Here is a 14241-nt window from a genome sequence, read left to right as displayed (position 1 = left end):
CAAGACGTGATGCGCGTCGGCCCCCTTGGCGATCGGCAACTCTCTCGTGCTCTCTCTCTCAATGTGTTCGTGGACAGACTTACCGGCGGTGATCTCTGCTTCGAGTTGAATGAGGTGAATGAGAAAGAGGGCATGCTTCGGCAGTTTCGGACCTTATAAAACGCCTCAAACCAAAAGTCAAAGCAGCTGCGGTGCCGTCTTCCTCTTCGTGTCAGAGCTGGGACGGCCCGTTAGCTCTAGGGGGAAGAGAGGTGCGTCATCACGGGCCCGAGGATTTCTGGAAAATTTCTGGAACCTTTCCAGAACAACCAAGTTATTGCATGCCTCTCGTCATGAACCTCGGCTTCAACAAATTATAGTGAATTGATTAAACGGATACACACTGGCAAATGGCCATACCGTAAAACACCCCTGGCGACGTCGATGCCGCAACCCGCTGCGCCAATCGTCCCTCAATGCGATATCACGGGTATACGCCTCTGACCGGCTCCTTCCGGAAAAACGACGGCGGCAGGCTGAAAGCCGGGTCCAGCTTCTGCACATGCTGAACGCTATCGCGGATGATGTCGTAGCCAAAGTTGTACGCAAAGAAGTCTTCTGGGTTTTCTGCAACACAACACGGTCAATACCTTCATCGTTCCATCGTATCACGTTGGCAATGTTGACTTACTTGGGACCTTGTCCACGGGGATATACTTGGCCGCCTCTTCCTGTATGAGCTCCGGCTCCTCTTGGCCGGCGTTGCTGAAGATCTGCATCACACTGGCCCGGTTCCTCCGGATATCTTCATATACACGCAGGCGGCTTTCGACATCTTTAATTTCTGCGCCGGCAAGCGCGATGCCGAGTGCCACGCCGTCTTCGATGCCTTGGGCGCCGCCTTGGCCCTGGTCTGTCGGGTTGGTCAGTCTTGTCGTGCCCGCCTGCCATTATCCTATGAAATCATGAGATGAGTTGGACTCACGAGGTAGCATGGGGTGCGCGGCATCACCTGCCAACGCCATCTTTCCTTTCGTCCAGGCAGGAATTGGGGCTCTGTAGAGCAGCGCCCATTGCTTCACCTCGGTTGCCTTGCTGTGAGGGGTTCAGTCTCCGGCCCCGTGAGCAACGAATGGTGCACTTACTCGAGAATGGCAAGCACGCTTGGGTGGAAGTCGGAGTACCTCTCAAGTAGCTTATCCTTGCTGACGGAGGCATGCCAGTCTTCCTTCTTGGTCGACTCGAGGTCGTCGTTATGGAAAATGGCGACAAAGTTGTGGATTTCATTGCTGTTCGAGTCAGTGACAATACGTTTGCGGTGGTTTTCTTGAAGCATGCTCACTTCCTGCAAGGATACGAAACAAGCCGCTTCATGTCGCCGACCAAGAACTTGATCCGGCCATCGTCACCCTCATTCCAGAACCTCGTCACTGGATCTGCCTCGACCGCGGCAGCCGGGATGAGAAACCGGAAGCAGAAGTTGTAGTGCCCCTGAGGTACCGCCGGGTTGGATTGACCGAGAATGGACTTGACACCAATGGTGTGAACACCGTCGGCAGCGACCACTACATCACCAGTCACGACCTCGCCAGACGCGAGTGTTATTGAGGCTGCTGTAGAATCCTGACAGGTCAGCCTTTTTGGATCTTCCAAGGGCAGTCTTTACTAACATATGCCACGACCTCGCTCCGCAAATGCACAGCAACAGGCTGCCCTAATCCATTACTTGACCTTGCGTGTCCATTGACACCGTTTGCCGCCGTGCCGTTTGATTCACCATGGCCGTTAGCATGCCTCTCACTGGGCTCTGTCGCCAACCTCTTCAACTCCTCATGCAAATCAACTCGATGCGCAAAGTACCACGGCGCGCCATACCTCTCCTCAATGTAGTCTTCCGTACCGACGTGGAACTTCTCGAGCGTATCCCCCTTGGCGCGGAAGCTGCACTTGACGAGGACGAACTTGGCCTTGACGGGGTCGAGGCCCCACGCAAGCAGAGCCCGGGCGGCGTTGGGACACACGTGGATCGCGGCGCCGATCTCGTTGTTGAGGGCGGACCGCTCGTAGACGTGGACCTCGTGGCCAGCCCGGCGCAGACCTACGGCAGCGGAGAGGCCTGCGATGCCGCCTCCGGCAATGAGGATCTTGAGGGGAGCCATGGGACGAAGCAATCAGGCAGGGACATGCAACGGGGAACTTTGGGCGTCGAGCAGAGATTTCATGGGAAGAGTGTTGCGCGGACACTAGCTAGCGGCGCAACGAAGGCCTGAGACAACGTGCTGAACAACCGGTTCATCTTAGACGATAGCTGACATATGGCTCGTCTCTCGTCGTTTCGGGCCGAAAAGAACCACTCGGGCAACGCCAGGCCCAAGGGTTTGCAAGGCGGAAATGCCAGTGCAGCCAACATCGGGAATAAGTCAAGACGATCTAGGGCGTAGAGCCAAGGCGACACGCCAACAAACAAGCAATCGGTACGGGACTTTGGTTTATGGCTTGTTAGGTGGGGTTCGAGTTACGTTACTAATGGGGTATTGATACAGCACGTCAGCTCATGTATGCAGGCTGGGCGCTTGAACAAGCTGTTGATAAGACCGCGTTGGTAGGAATCTCGCAGATGAGTAACCACCTCCCACGGTTGATGGGGCAGGGTGCATGTTTAGAGCCGGGTTCTTGCACCACTAGAGATGGTGAACTGGATCTAAATTACGGGCTTCCGCTTTGAGAAGGCGGAAACCTGCGACAGGTGGTCAGCGTAGGAGAAGGGCATTGATCTTTGTCCGGTGCTAGTCCGGGTCCCGATGCAGAGAGGGGATGCTAGGCCTATGATAAGATGTGAGACAATTTGCCGTAGCAACCGGCACTTCGAGGTCTTTGAATTGGCTTGGAGAACGAAACGCGGGAGGACAAGGCATTGTTCGAAATGAGTGGCAGGATGACCTTTTCCGGCTCTGATTGTAGATGGTCGGGTTCCTGGCATCCTGCGACTTTTGCCTCGCTTTCAAAGCCATTAGGTTCCCCCTCGGTTATACGCACAATGAACTCTGATGATGCTGGCTGCCAAGCTTCACATAGACTGGCTCCTTGAACCAGACGATAGGCCCTGCTGTCCCTATCAATCGCTGTGATGATAAAAAGGGTCTGTCTCTTAGTCTTTGCTACCTGCTTCGTCTACTTTACCATCGTGTCGGTAAAGGCGCTGTAAATTGCACATCGCACCCTCGGAACACAGTGCTTCAACCGAAAGTCCGGCTACAGTAAACCCGGAACATTGCCGCTAGGCTCAGGGAGAGCGACAAAGCGTGTGGCTGACATCCACAATTCACAGTCGTCATCATGACCGTCCTCCCCATTTGCTATTATCTCCTGAGCCGTCGACTACCAGACCCGCCGCTAGTGCTTGGTCGGACTCACAGCAGACGGCGTTGTCGACTCTGAGGTTCTCCCAGATGGTATGCCTCCCTGCCTAGATAATGTGTAACTTCTCGACAGCCTCTTTTCTTGCTGGCGGCGCGCTTGTACGCAGCGGTAACGAAACCCATGTATCATCGGTACACGGCGTCAATGATTGCTAGGTAACTGACAGGCCTAACCTGGCAGGTTCAAGGGTGTGTATATCTAACTAAGTTATCTTAATTGCGTGCGATGCATTGCACTGCACTCGCTGCTCCTACCAATAATCCACCACGAAAAGATCTACTACACCCTACTGCTCTTTCAAGCAGTATCTTTTACACTCACTAGAGGCTGTGTTAGTAAGGCAGAGAAACAAATTAGGGGTGACTCAATTTCTAGTCAACCAATTGAGTATCGATGGGGTCAGCCTGTGGCATATGGGGCTTAACAGATTTCATCTGCGATAATAAAGTTGTCGAATCACTCGAATGGCTTAGCGAGATAGTTGTATGTTTTTACACAGTGTTTATAGGAGGTGCTTTGTCCCTTCCTACGTTATATGTTCCCTCCGGCTTATAAGTAGACTGTAATCAGCTGAGATTGCATCATTCATGGCGTAAAGGTTTCACCGACTCCCTAGCCGCCCAGCTCTACATTGTGCATCATCAGCAAATCCGCAATAGAGACACTGGTTGTCGAAGACGGCCCGGGCACGCTGGGCCGCATGAATTCGGCACCGAATGATGTGGTTGCTGGGAAATTGGCGATACACTCTGTAAACATCAGTTCCTGGTCCAGACCACTTGCGTATTGCGGCTGAGAGGGGATATGGAACAAAAGAAACAAAGGCTTAGGTAGTGAAACAACAGAGGGGGAGGGGAAGGAAAGGAATGAGATGACCAGTCCTCTCAGCTATCATCTAGTCTGGTCAATTACCTTCGTATGCGTCCCAAGTAAACTGGTCGAGTGACGAAGTGGTGTCCTGGGGCGTGACAGTGGTAGAGATATTGACCGGCTCATCAGTTGTTTGACCTTCCCGTAGCCCTAGTACGAGGGCCAGATGTTCATCCGCCCGTCGGGCTTCCCTAGACACCGTGGGCGAGTGCAGCCAGAGTGGACAGGTGTTCCGCAGCAGACTGAGGATCTTGGTGCCTGTCTCCTGGTCGAGCGGTACTTCGGGCTGGGACTTGGCCAGTTGTACGTAGTAGCAGAGAATGCTGACGCCCAACAGGAAGACTGCTCGCGGCCGCGATGACGTGGACATCCACCGCGCCCACTGTACGGGATACAATAATCCGTCTGCCTGTGTCTCCTCCATCACTATCTGCTGGAACTCGAGGATCTTGATGGCAGCCTGGACGCAGGCGCGTCGCGAGTACTCGTAGTGCGGCTGGGAATAGGAGGGCGCGAGGTACCTACGGTGCAGCCAGATTACGAGTCTCTGTATGGCGAGCTGGAGCAGCACGCGGTGCATGACGACCTGGGGTGGCACCATGAAGGATTCACTCAGAGGTTTCCACCGGAAGATGGTCGGCAGCGTGGCCTCAACCTCCTGCAGCTTCCGGTCGAGGTCCAGAATCTCTGTGTACGGGCGCTCGAGAGTGTCATTGACAAGGTCATAGACCAGCCCCATCATCTTGTCTATCCTGTTCTTTGCCAAGCTGTAGAGCACGGGTGTGACCTCTGTCTCGGGCCGCGAAGGGGGAAGCTCGACGGTAGAGTCATCAAAGTCTGTGTCCAGCAAGTTGCGGGGCTCTTCCGTGTCATACTGCTACAGTTTGAGGAGTCGCGGCAGCGCCATCTGACTTGATAAACGTAGGTCCATTTGCACGATGACGGCCCATACGCGCCGCCGCATCTCACCGGCAAATGGGATAATGCTCTGGAAGTTTTGAGGGTCTCGGTGGTAACCCTGACTTAAGGCGAGCTGCACGATGATGCCTTGTACAAGCCAGAGCCCGATCTCAGTATCCTCGGACAGGAAGGACTCACAAACAAGATTGTTGATCATGGTTTCAAGGACGTAGTCCCCGCCTCTAGTGTACTGGCCTCGGATCAGGCAGTGAAAAGTCTGTTCCCGGAATAAGTTCAGGCGTTCTAGAGATTCCAGATCTACCGCCTCCCCGATCGACTGCGTGTACAAGGTGGCGATGCACATTACGCTAAATAAGAGGCCAATCCAGATGAATGGTACTCCAGCTGGGTTCTGCCAGAACCTTTCGTACTACAAAGGGGGCCCCAACTGTCAGCGCACAAGGACATTTCAGGGAATAAGAGAAAGCGGGAGTAAGCGAGGGTAGGATCAGGAGGGAGTTCATCAACGCCTGCGGCAAGTCAGAACCGCCAAAGAGCAACTAGCACCGTACCTCTCGGAGAAAATGACCACTGTGAAGGATTTCTGGCACAACACCTTGCGCGTTGAAGTACCGTGCGACCATGCGGTCCACAACGGGCCGGGCCGGTATTGACTTGAGAATATCGTCTTTTGTCGCCTGAACCAGTTGGTACAGTAGTCGAGGACCAGGATTTCGGTCGTGCGTATGGTCGCTGGTGGCAAGCATGCGGGCTTCCTCTTCCTCCTCGTAGTGGTCCCTGAGCTCCGAGATGCTATCGAGCACGGCGGCCCAGTGGACGCTCCCGACGTAGTTGACACCGACATCGTGCGAGTGCAAACGCATGCTACCGGGATCTGACGGCGCGGGGGAATTAGCACTATCCCGGCTGTGTGATAAGGACGCGTGCTTTATGGCCGGCCTGGGTGTGCCCTCGTCAACCGACGCCAGCGAGGCCGTGGGGACGCTTTGCGGCGGCATCCCCGGCGAGGCTTGAAGGGAATGCCCCAAGGAGTCTCTGACAAGGCTATCCGGACTTACTGCCGGCCTTTGCGGCGTCTGCTGCTCTTGCTGCTGCTGCCGCAGGAGAGAGCGCACACGCTCCTCGAGCTGCTGGATGCGGTCACCGACGCTGACTTTCGTCTTGCCTGGGCCGGCCGTTTTGTAAGTGCAGGAGGAGCCGATCCCTCTGTTTGTGCAGGTTTTGCATGGCAACTGGCGATCGCATCGCACCCTGGCGGCTTTCCGTCAGTTTGGGAGCCGATGCCAGAGGATGACAGGACGGGTGAGTGCTTTACTTGCGACTCCTACAGGAGATGCATGACAGCATGGGCTTCTCCCGGCGGCGATCCCGCAGAGGCGACGGCGAGTCTGCGGCAGCATCGTCGGGCCCCTGAGGGTGCAGACCAGACGTTTCCGCGCTGGCGGGTGTGTGACCGAAGGGACCTCGAGGATCCATGGGTTTCGGGCTTCCTTGGCCGAGAAGAAATAGTTCAGTGCGAAGAAAGGGCAGTCATGTTTCCAATGACTTTCGATATAACGAAGAACAATAATTCCCAGCAGGCGCAAGCAAGAAGAGGTGACAGTGGACAGAGAAGTAGACGGGGCAATCGACGAAGCAGTCGACGGAAGAGTCGACGGAGCAATCGGCGGAGCAATTGACGGAGCAATCAACGGAGCAACCTGGCGGGGACGGGGATGAATGCTAACTTGTCCAGGTGTCTCAATGCCCCACCTGGCTTCTGCCTCTTTAGGCGATGGCCAACCAAGCGGCACGGCATTATTAGCCCCGTATAACCCTGTCAAGACAATCAAGTGGGACCGAGAACGCCCAGGGAAGTTCGGCTCAAGAAATGGTGCGTCGTGATTATCATTGATGAGAGAAGCCTCATTGGGATGCTGTACTTACCGTCTCAGTAGGGAGCCACTGTAGATTGCAACTTTCACAATAATGACACGCTCGACATGGGAAATACCTGGGGCATCTCAGTTTTGCTTCCTTACTCCTTAACGGCCGAAACATGTTTGTTAAAGGGTCAGATCGTCCGCTGCCGCGAAGCAGCAGACTGGCGCCGGCGCATATCCGGAGCAAACAGGTTGCCGCGAGCAGCTATCCTCGACTACAGTTGCCCTTAAAACCCTTCTGCATACTGCGTCTCTTTTGTCGTGTTTCCACTGTCACATAGTATCTAAACACATCTTTGCTCAACATTCGAACCAAGCACGACTACGACCATCTGACAAAAACAAAAGCTGGAAGTCGAGCCAACAGTGACGGCATTGTCTACGGTCCCGAAAATAGTACCATGATTGGGTTTGAAACTGCCGTTCGGAAGAGCTCTGCTCGTGAAAGGGATTCTGTCATTGACGGGAAATGGGATGCCAACGACGGTTCCCCCCTACCTAGCGAGACAACCGACCCGAATACCGTCGACTGGGACGGCCCCGATGACCCTGCGAACCCGCACAATTGGTCCAAGGCGTACAAGTTGACCAACGTGGTGGTTGTAAGCTTGTCTGTGCTCTACACCAACCTCGCAACCACCATGTTCGCCCCGGGTGCCCCAAGCATGCAACGCGAATTCGGCTTCAAGAGCAGCACTGTTGAGATCATGACCATTACCATGGCGTCGCTTGGCTTCGCCCTGGGCCAGATGTTTATCCCTCCCCTGTCCGAGGTCTTTGGACGCATGCCTGTCTATCGTGCGAGCTCCATCTTTTACCTTGGCTTCACCGCCGGCTGTGCGTGCAGCACCAACGTCGCTGAGTTTCTCGTCTTCCGCTTATTAACAGGTTTGGCTGCTGCGTCGTACATGTCGACGGGCGGCGGCACTGTCGCCGACCTCTTGCCGAAGGAGAAGAGGGGTGTAGCCATGGCCATTTTCACCGCGGGGCCACTCTTCGGTCCTGTAAGTTGCCATCTGCACATCGTAGACATGAAATAAGCTAATTGTAATTCTTGGTCCTCGGTCCCATGGTAGGAGGGTTTTTGGTTGAGAACAAGGGATGGAGATGGTGCTTCTATCTGATTTTAATCCTGGTACGTATAGCCCTTTCATTTCCGCCTTCCCGTTTTGCGATGCGGAACAAAGTTGACGGTATATGATGCTGAGACTAGGCTGGCGCTGTCACTGCCATCACCTTTCTATTCATGCACGAGACGAGTTCCGTCAACATACTCAAGTCCAAGGCCGCTCGACTTCGCAAAGAGACGGGCAATCCGAATTTGCGCGCCGTCGGCGATAAGCAGACCCCTGTGAAGCAGCTCGTGCTCCACGCCATGGTCCGCCCCATGAGAATCCTCTTCACTTCACCTCTTGTTGCACTCATCGCCCTCTATATAGCCTTCAACTTTGGCGTCACAATGCTCCTCTTTGCTACTTTCCCGACTGTTTATGAAACTACCTATCACTGGAGCATTGGTGTTTCAGGCCTAGCCTACATCGGCGTCGGCATTGGCTGCGCCATCGGTGTCGTCACCTTTGCCAAGCTCAGCGACCGTCTTCTGACTGATCAAGGGGGAACCTACCGCGCAGAACGGCGCTTGATCATAATGATGTTTGTATCTCCTATGTTCCCCATCGTCCTCTTTATCTATGGCTGGACTACAGAGAACAAGGTGCACTGGGTTGTGCCCATCGTCGGTACTGCCATCTGCGGGCCTGGTGCTGTCATCATCAACTCGTCGTCGCAGACATACATTATCGATATCTTTGGGCCGCAGGCTGCAGCATCCGCCCTTTCTGCCATCACGCTGCTACGCAACCTAACGGGCGCCTTTCTGCCTCTCGCTGCCCCGGCACTCTACGCCAACCTAGGCCTGGGCTGGGGAAATAGCGTGTTGGCATTCATTACGGTGCTATTTATTCCCCTGCCGTTCTACTTTTACTGGCGCGGCGAGTCCTTACGAAAAACGTTTCCCGTCAAGGTCTGAAGAGAAACGACTGTGCCCCGTGACCTCACTTGGTGCTTGATGTTTTTTGCTGCCTGCCGCTGCCGCCGCGAAGGTGAATCCTCGTTTGTCAATCATATATTTTGAAACTGATGTTTCTGTCTCTTCGCGTTACGTGAACAAGTGCAGTGGATCAAAATATGTGCGTTCAAGTTTGGTTTCACTCGACTGTATCATAGCTTGATAGAAATAAGCCTGACTCTGGTACCGTAGCAGTCATCGGTATCTCATTGACTGCGACTTAATGCCAGTCAGCACTTGTAAGAGTTACAGGTAATAAGGGCTTTCATTTCTATCCGTGTTAGATTACAACTAGCTACTAGCTTTGTTGTCTCCCATTCTCTATATATGTATATAACCTCAGTCAATATATCACTGGTACGCAACGCAGTGAAACGGCGGTGATGAAATTATGAGACGACCTAACAAATGCGTAGGTAAATCCCCAGAATAACAATGGTAAGTCTCTGCAAATTCTCGTTTGGTTAAGAGGATAGGGCGGATGAGGAGGTCTAGTTTTGATAGTTTTAAATGTCATGGGCTGGGGGATGTTGTTGAGCATTGCTGGGCAATTACATTGGGCTTATATGGCTCGTCGTCCGGGTGTATATGTGCAAATCAAAGAGGATACCGCATATCAAGGCGTCAGGATGTTCACGGTGCATATGTATGTTTATGTATGTTTTTATGATAATCGATACTAAACGGCCGACGTCTTCATTGCCGCTAAATCTTAGAAAGTTTCTTGCGCTGGTCTCATGTCCAACTCATGAGTCCAGAGAGAACTTGGCTGCTGCGAAAGCCACAAATACAGTTCACCAACATCTTCTGCTCGCATCTTCTTGCCAGTTTTGGTGTCCCCATTATCCTCGTCAATGATCCCGCCATTGGCAATAGCATGGACTACGTGCACGCCGAATTTGCTGTGCTCCTTCGCAATGGACTGTGCTACCATCCTGGCGGCTGCTCGAGAGGCGCCATAAGCGGCGTATTGTTGATTCGTGCGCATGGCTCCCAAAGTTCCCGTGAATATGATGGTGCCTTTCTTGACACCGTTTGTATCGGCAAGAAGTGTTTGCCCGCCGTTTTGGGCATACATGAGCTTCAGTGCCTCCTGCGCGAACACGACGCCGCCAGTTGTATAAGTGCTCATACTGTCGTTGAAGGCTTCTGGGGTCTCCTCAAGGAACGGCTTCTTGCTAGAGTTCTTGACATGGTAGATGGCCAGCTTCAGTTTGAGATCTTTGAAGTCTGGATGATCAGCTATCTGCTGAAATGCTCGTCGGAGGTTGTCTGGTTGGGTATCCGTCGGGAAAGAATGAAGGATGCCGTTTGTGGATTTCCGGAGATCAGATGCAAGATTCTGGAGATTGTCTGGATTCCTTGCGAGTAGAGCAACTGCGAGGTTGCCATGTTGGGGGCTCGCCAGGATGCGGGCAATCCCTGCGCCAGATGTTGGCCCTGCACCGATGAGAATTGCAAGTCCTTTGGGCGCCATTCTAGAAATGTTTTTATTAGTGTATGTGTGAATTGGACTATAATAGAACAAAATGTGTGAGCATCCAGACTATTATACATTCTTCGATCGCCAAAGGTTGTCAATACTCTGCTTCTTATGTAACCATACCCTTTAGATGTATGTCATCCTGATGATGCTAGCACGGACAGTTGAGTACCGGCCCAAGCGGCCCTTAGAGCCATGGACGTCATTGATCACCCGATCGGTGCTTCATTATGCCCCACTTAGTCCGCACAGCGGGAAGAAGCACGACAAATAATATCGGGGATAAACCGTCAAAGACTGGCTCATAAGAATGCATTTGTCCGACTAGCGCATGCAGCCCGCTGACAGAGACGTCTGTACATTCTGATGTATACAACCCTGCCTTTTGCGCAACCTACCGGATCTGACAGTGGAGACGGCGCCGGGCCACGACATGGCGCCGCCGTTGTGGGCATACGCAAACAGAGAGAAGAATGTGATGAGCTAGACAAGTAGAGCTATGACATCCAAGTAGTTAATCGTTTGATAACACCCTTAGTTGACTCTTCAGAAACTATCTAAGGCCTATAAATCCCAGCTTGATGCCATTTATCCAACCACTTTTGCACCATATGCACGTCGATTCGCCGACCCCCGTCTACTTTGCCTACGTCGAATACCACGCCCTCGCCGTTTCCAGATCCTTTGGCCATCTCCTGGAAGAATCCTAGAAGTTTCAAGGCTGGAATCGTCTGGTCTTGAGGTCTGTCAGAACCGGCCTGGGTCTCTAACCGAGAAACCCATTCTCTCATCTCCACACGTTCAAACTCGAGTCCTGAAGCCTCTTGGAGGAAAGAGAGCAGCTCTTCCCAAGAAATAGCGCTGGGGTTGACGAGATTGGTTACCGCATACGACGACTCATTGGCAGAAGAAAATACTGCTTTTTGGATCGCCTCTGCACAAAAGTCTACTGGAAGCCAGTCGACTTTGGTCTGCAGCATAGGCATTGCAGAGAGAGTATCCAAACCGGTCATCATAAGAATCGGCCACATCTCGGTATGATTCCATACTCCCAAGTTTGAATGACCGCAAAGCTGGCCTACTCTGAGAATCTGAACAGGCATCTTGAGTAAAGAAGCGTACTGCTGTGTGACTTGTTCCACGATGAATTTGGATTGCGCATAACCCGTGGAAAGTGCATTCCCTGGATCAGGGCTAAGAGGCAGTTCTTGAATTCTTGTGCCGGATTCGTTGCCCATAGCTGCGGCGACACTGCTCATGAACACGAACTTTTTCTTGGTCCCTTCCAGGCAAAAAGACATCAGGTTCATGGTGCCTAGAAGATGTTAGTGTGAACTAGTTTTCGCCCAATGAACACCGAAGCATACCTTTTAAGCAATCCTCCTCGAATTGCTGGATTGGCCGGTTGAAATCGAGTTTCCAAGCGTTGTGCATCACGAGAGTTACTTCGTTGGTCAGCAGCTTAAACATCTTGCTGTCTAGTCCTAGACTCGCGTCCTTCATGTTGTAGTTAATCGCGCAAATCTTTTCGCTCTGGTAAAGATGCTCTGAGTAACCCCTTGACTTCATGGATTCGGTCACTCGGGCTTGTGGATAGGCCCCTCGAACAGCGCAATAAACCTTCTTGACTACTGGCAGCTCAACAAGGGCTTCCAGTAAAGCATTGCCTAAAGCGCCACTTGCACCTGTCAGGTATATGACGTGTCCATCGTCTCCTTTATGGTTGATGTCGTGAGTCTCGGGGGTCGCCCATTTGTCAAGTTCTTGGTTCAAGCGCTGAATGGTTGAGGTGATCCACTCGTGGTGCTGATTTGTGACCAAAGCACTGTTGCCAGAGCCATCTTTCTTGTAGCGTTGGAGAAAACGAAGCAGCCCTTTCACTGTGGGATATTCGAATATGAACATCAGAGGAAAGCTTCCGAAAACACCGACGAGCTTCGAGCGCAGTTCTACCGCACTTAGTGAGTCAAGTCCTAGTTCATACCAGTTCTTGTCCTCAGTGACGTCTTCTTGTGAGAGCCCCAAGACTTCAGCCACGGCTCGTTGAATGGTTTCCGCTGCCGAAAGATTTGTGTCGATGGCTTGGACGTTTTCAAGCTTATCGGTGTTTGGCTTATCACCCAGGAAGCGGTTGTACAGTTCCTCTACTCTGTCTCCATAAGACTCCCACGCAATATTGCGTCGCACATTCCCTTTGGGTGTGACAGGCAGGGTCTCGCCTCTTCCGAGGATCAGAATTGTCTCGCGCGGAATCCTAGAATACGCCTGTGCTCTCTCGTTGCATCGGCGTACCACTTCCCATACTGCACCTTCAAGATCCATGGTCCGTGTTTCGCAAATTCTGTCCCAGTGAATCTCAATAACAACAGAGGGACATGGCTTCCCTGTCCCAAAGACTGCCGTCTTCGCAATGACGCTCGTTTTGTCTTCCTCCAGAGACATAGCGAGTGCTGTCGCGTGCGTCTTTTCCCCATTACTGTGCACGAGAATGTCGTCACGTCGGCCCTGAAGTACAAAGTACCCGCTGCCAGGGGGGTCTTCCAGGAACAAATCTCCTGTACGGTATGGGTTAGGTGCTGACTTGTCAAGCCAAAGCTCCGCTGCGAGAGGAAAGCCTTTGTAGACGACGCATTCAAACAAGCCGTCCCCCAAAGACTCCATGCGCACCAGGGGGGACTCGGGGTAGAGATTTCGAAACCGATACACGTCGGGGTTGTCTCTCGTATGCGGAATCGTTCGCAGAGGCGGCCCTGTTTCGGTAGTACCGTACGTAGTTTTCACATTTACTCCAAGCGCTCCAAGCTTTTCCAGCATCGCAGCGGACAGGGGAGCTCCGCCTGGCTGCAGTACTTTCAACCGCGTAAGAGGGGTGAAGTCCTTGGTAGTAAGGGATATATACTCGTACAAGTCCTCGATGACCGAGGGGGCACAGTGAAGGCAGTCTGCCGGGTATCCAAGATCCTCCAAAGCTTTCCATGCTGAAAGAATTGAGCTCGGGGATGGTGGCCAGTGTGCAGGCGGAAGAGTGGTTGGAAGCCCTGTTGGGATGCCAGATAAAGCGATCGATAATCCTGCGATGTGGAATCTACTCGGGCCGCATTAGTACCTGCTTCAGTAGCCTCACCAAGGATTAGTCTTACAGCGGAAAGCAAAGATACCAGTTCTCTATGAAATATTCTGGCAGTAACCTGTACATCCTGGCGATTTGGCACAAACTCCTGTTGGTATGGATGATAGGCTTTGGCGTCCCCGTGGAGCCTGACGAGTGAATAATCATTGATTGCACATTCCACTCGTCAGTCGTTTCGAATACCGCCCAGTGCTTGTGGGTCTCTCTGCTGCTCTTCTGCAAGTCAACGAGACTGATTAGATTGACCACTGGCAGTTTCAACTCATCTCCCTCGTAAAGGGGAGACTCGTTTGCCTTGTCAACGATAATCGCGACTGCGTTGCATACTTGGAGGAGGTGGTTTCTTGTCGCAGGTGAGTTTTTGTTGCTGAGAAGAAGGATCCGGATATGTAGACTGTTCAAGGCGATCTGTGCAATCAAGTAATCAATCGAATTTCCGGTTCCTAGT

General features: G+C 52.7%; 5 protein-coding genes across 5 annotated transcripts; 1 reads left to right on the top strand and 4 right to left on the bottom strand.

Moving 5' to 3' along the window:
- Positions 1-463: 463 nt before the first annotated feature.
- Positions 464-2138, bottom strand: ColSpa_04621 (FAD-dependent monooxygenase OpS4; the record flags this gene model as incomplete). The annotated part of the gene is made up of 6 exons (XM_049270833.1): positions 464-606; positions 671-892; positions 965-1074; positions 1125-1268; positions 1322-1602; positions 1650-2138. 6 exons carry the CDS (start codon positions 2136-2138, stop codon positions 464-466), a joined length of 1389 nt encoding a protein of 462 aa, XP_049126790.1.
- A 2165-nt stretch (positions 2139-4303) lies between these two features.
- Positions 4304-6666, bottom strand: ColSpa_04620 (pyruvate carboxylase; the record flags this gene model as incomplete). Its single annotated transcript, XM_049270832.1, has 4 exons — positions 4304-5143; positions 5222-5599; positions 5742-6441; positions 6506-6666. 4 exons carry the CDS (start codon positions 6664-6666, stop codon positions 4304-4306), a joined length of 2079 nt encoding a protein of 692 aa, XP_049126789.1.
- Positions 6667-7513: 847 nt separating this feature from the next.
- Positions 7514-9141, top strand: ColSpa_04619 (MFS transporter eqxG; the record flags this gene model as incomplete). The annotated part of the gene is made up of 2 exons (XM_049270831.1): positions 7514-8116; positions 8326-9141. The coding sequence occupies 2 exons, from the start codon at positions 7514-7516 to the stop codon at positions 9139-9141; spliced, it is 1419 nt and encodes a 472-aa protein (XP_049126788.1).
- A 751-nt stretch (positions 9142-9892) lies between these two features.
- ColSpa_04618 (putative oxidoreductase) lies at positions 9893-10657 on the bottom strand (the record flags this gene model as incomplete). The annotated part of the gene is made up of 1 exon (XM_049270830.1): positions 9893-10657. The coding sequence occupies one exon, from the start codon at positions 10655-10657 to the stop codon at positions 9893-9895; it is 765 nt and encodes a 254-aa protein (XP_049126787.1).
- Positions 10658-11220: 563 nt separating this feature from the next.
- Positions 11221-13105, bottom strand: ColSpa_04617 (adenylate-forming reductase Nps11; the record flags this gene model as incomplete). The annotated part of the gene is made up of 2 exons (XM_049270829.1): positions 11221-11978; positions 12031-13105. 2 exons carry the CDS (start codon positions 13103-13105, stop codon positions 11221-11223), a joined length of 1833 nt encoding a protein of 610 aa, XP_049126786.1.
- Positions 13106-14241: the final 1136 nt, after the last annotated feature.

The sequence above is a fragment of the Colletotrichum spaethianum genome (assembly GCF_022836535.1).
Source record: "Colletotrichum spaethianum MAFF 239500 DNA, contig10, whole genome shotgun sequence".
NCBI classification, from domain to species: domain Eukaryota; kingdom Fungi; phylum Ascomycota; class Sordariomycetes; order Glomerellales; family Glomerellaceae; genus Colletotrichum; species Colletotrichum spaethianum.
This window is presented reverse-complemented; position numbering and strand designations above follow the sequence as displayed.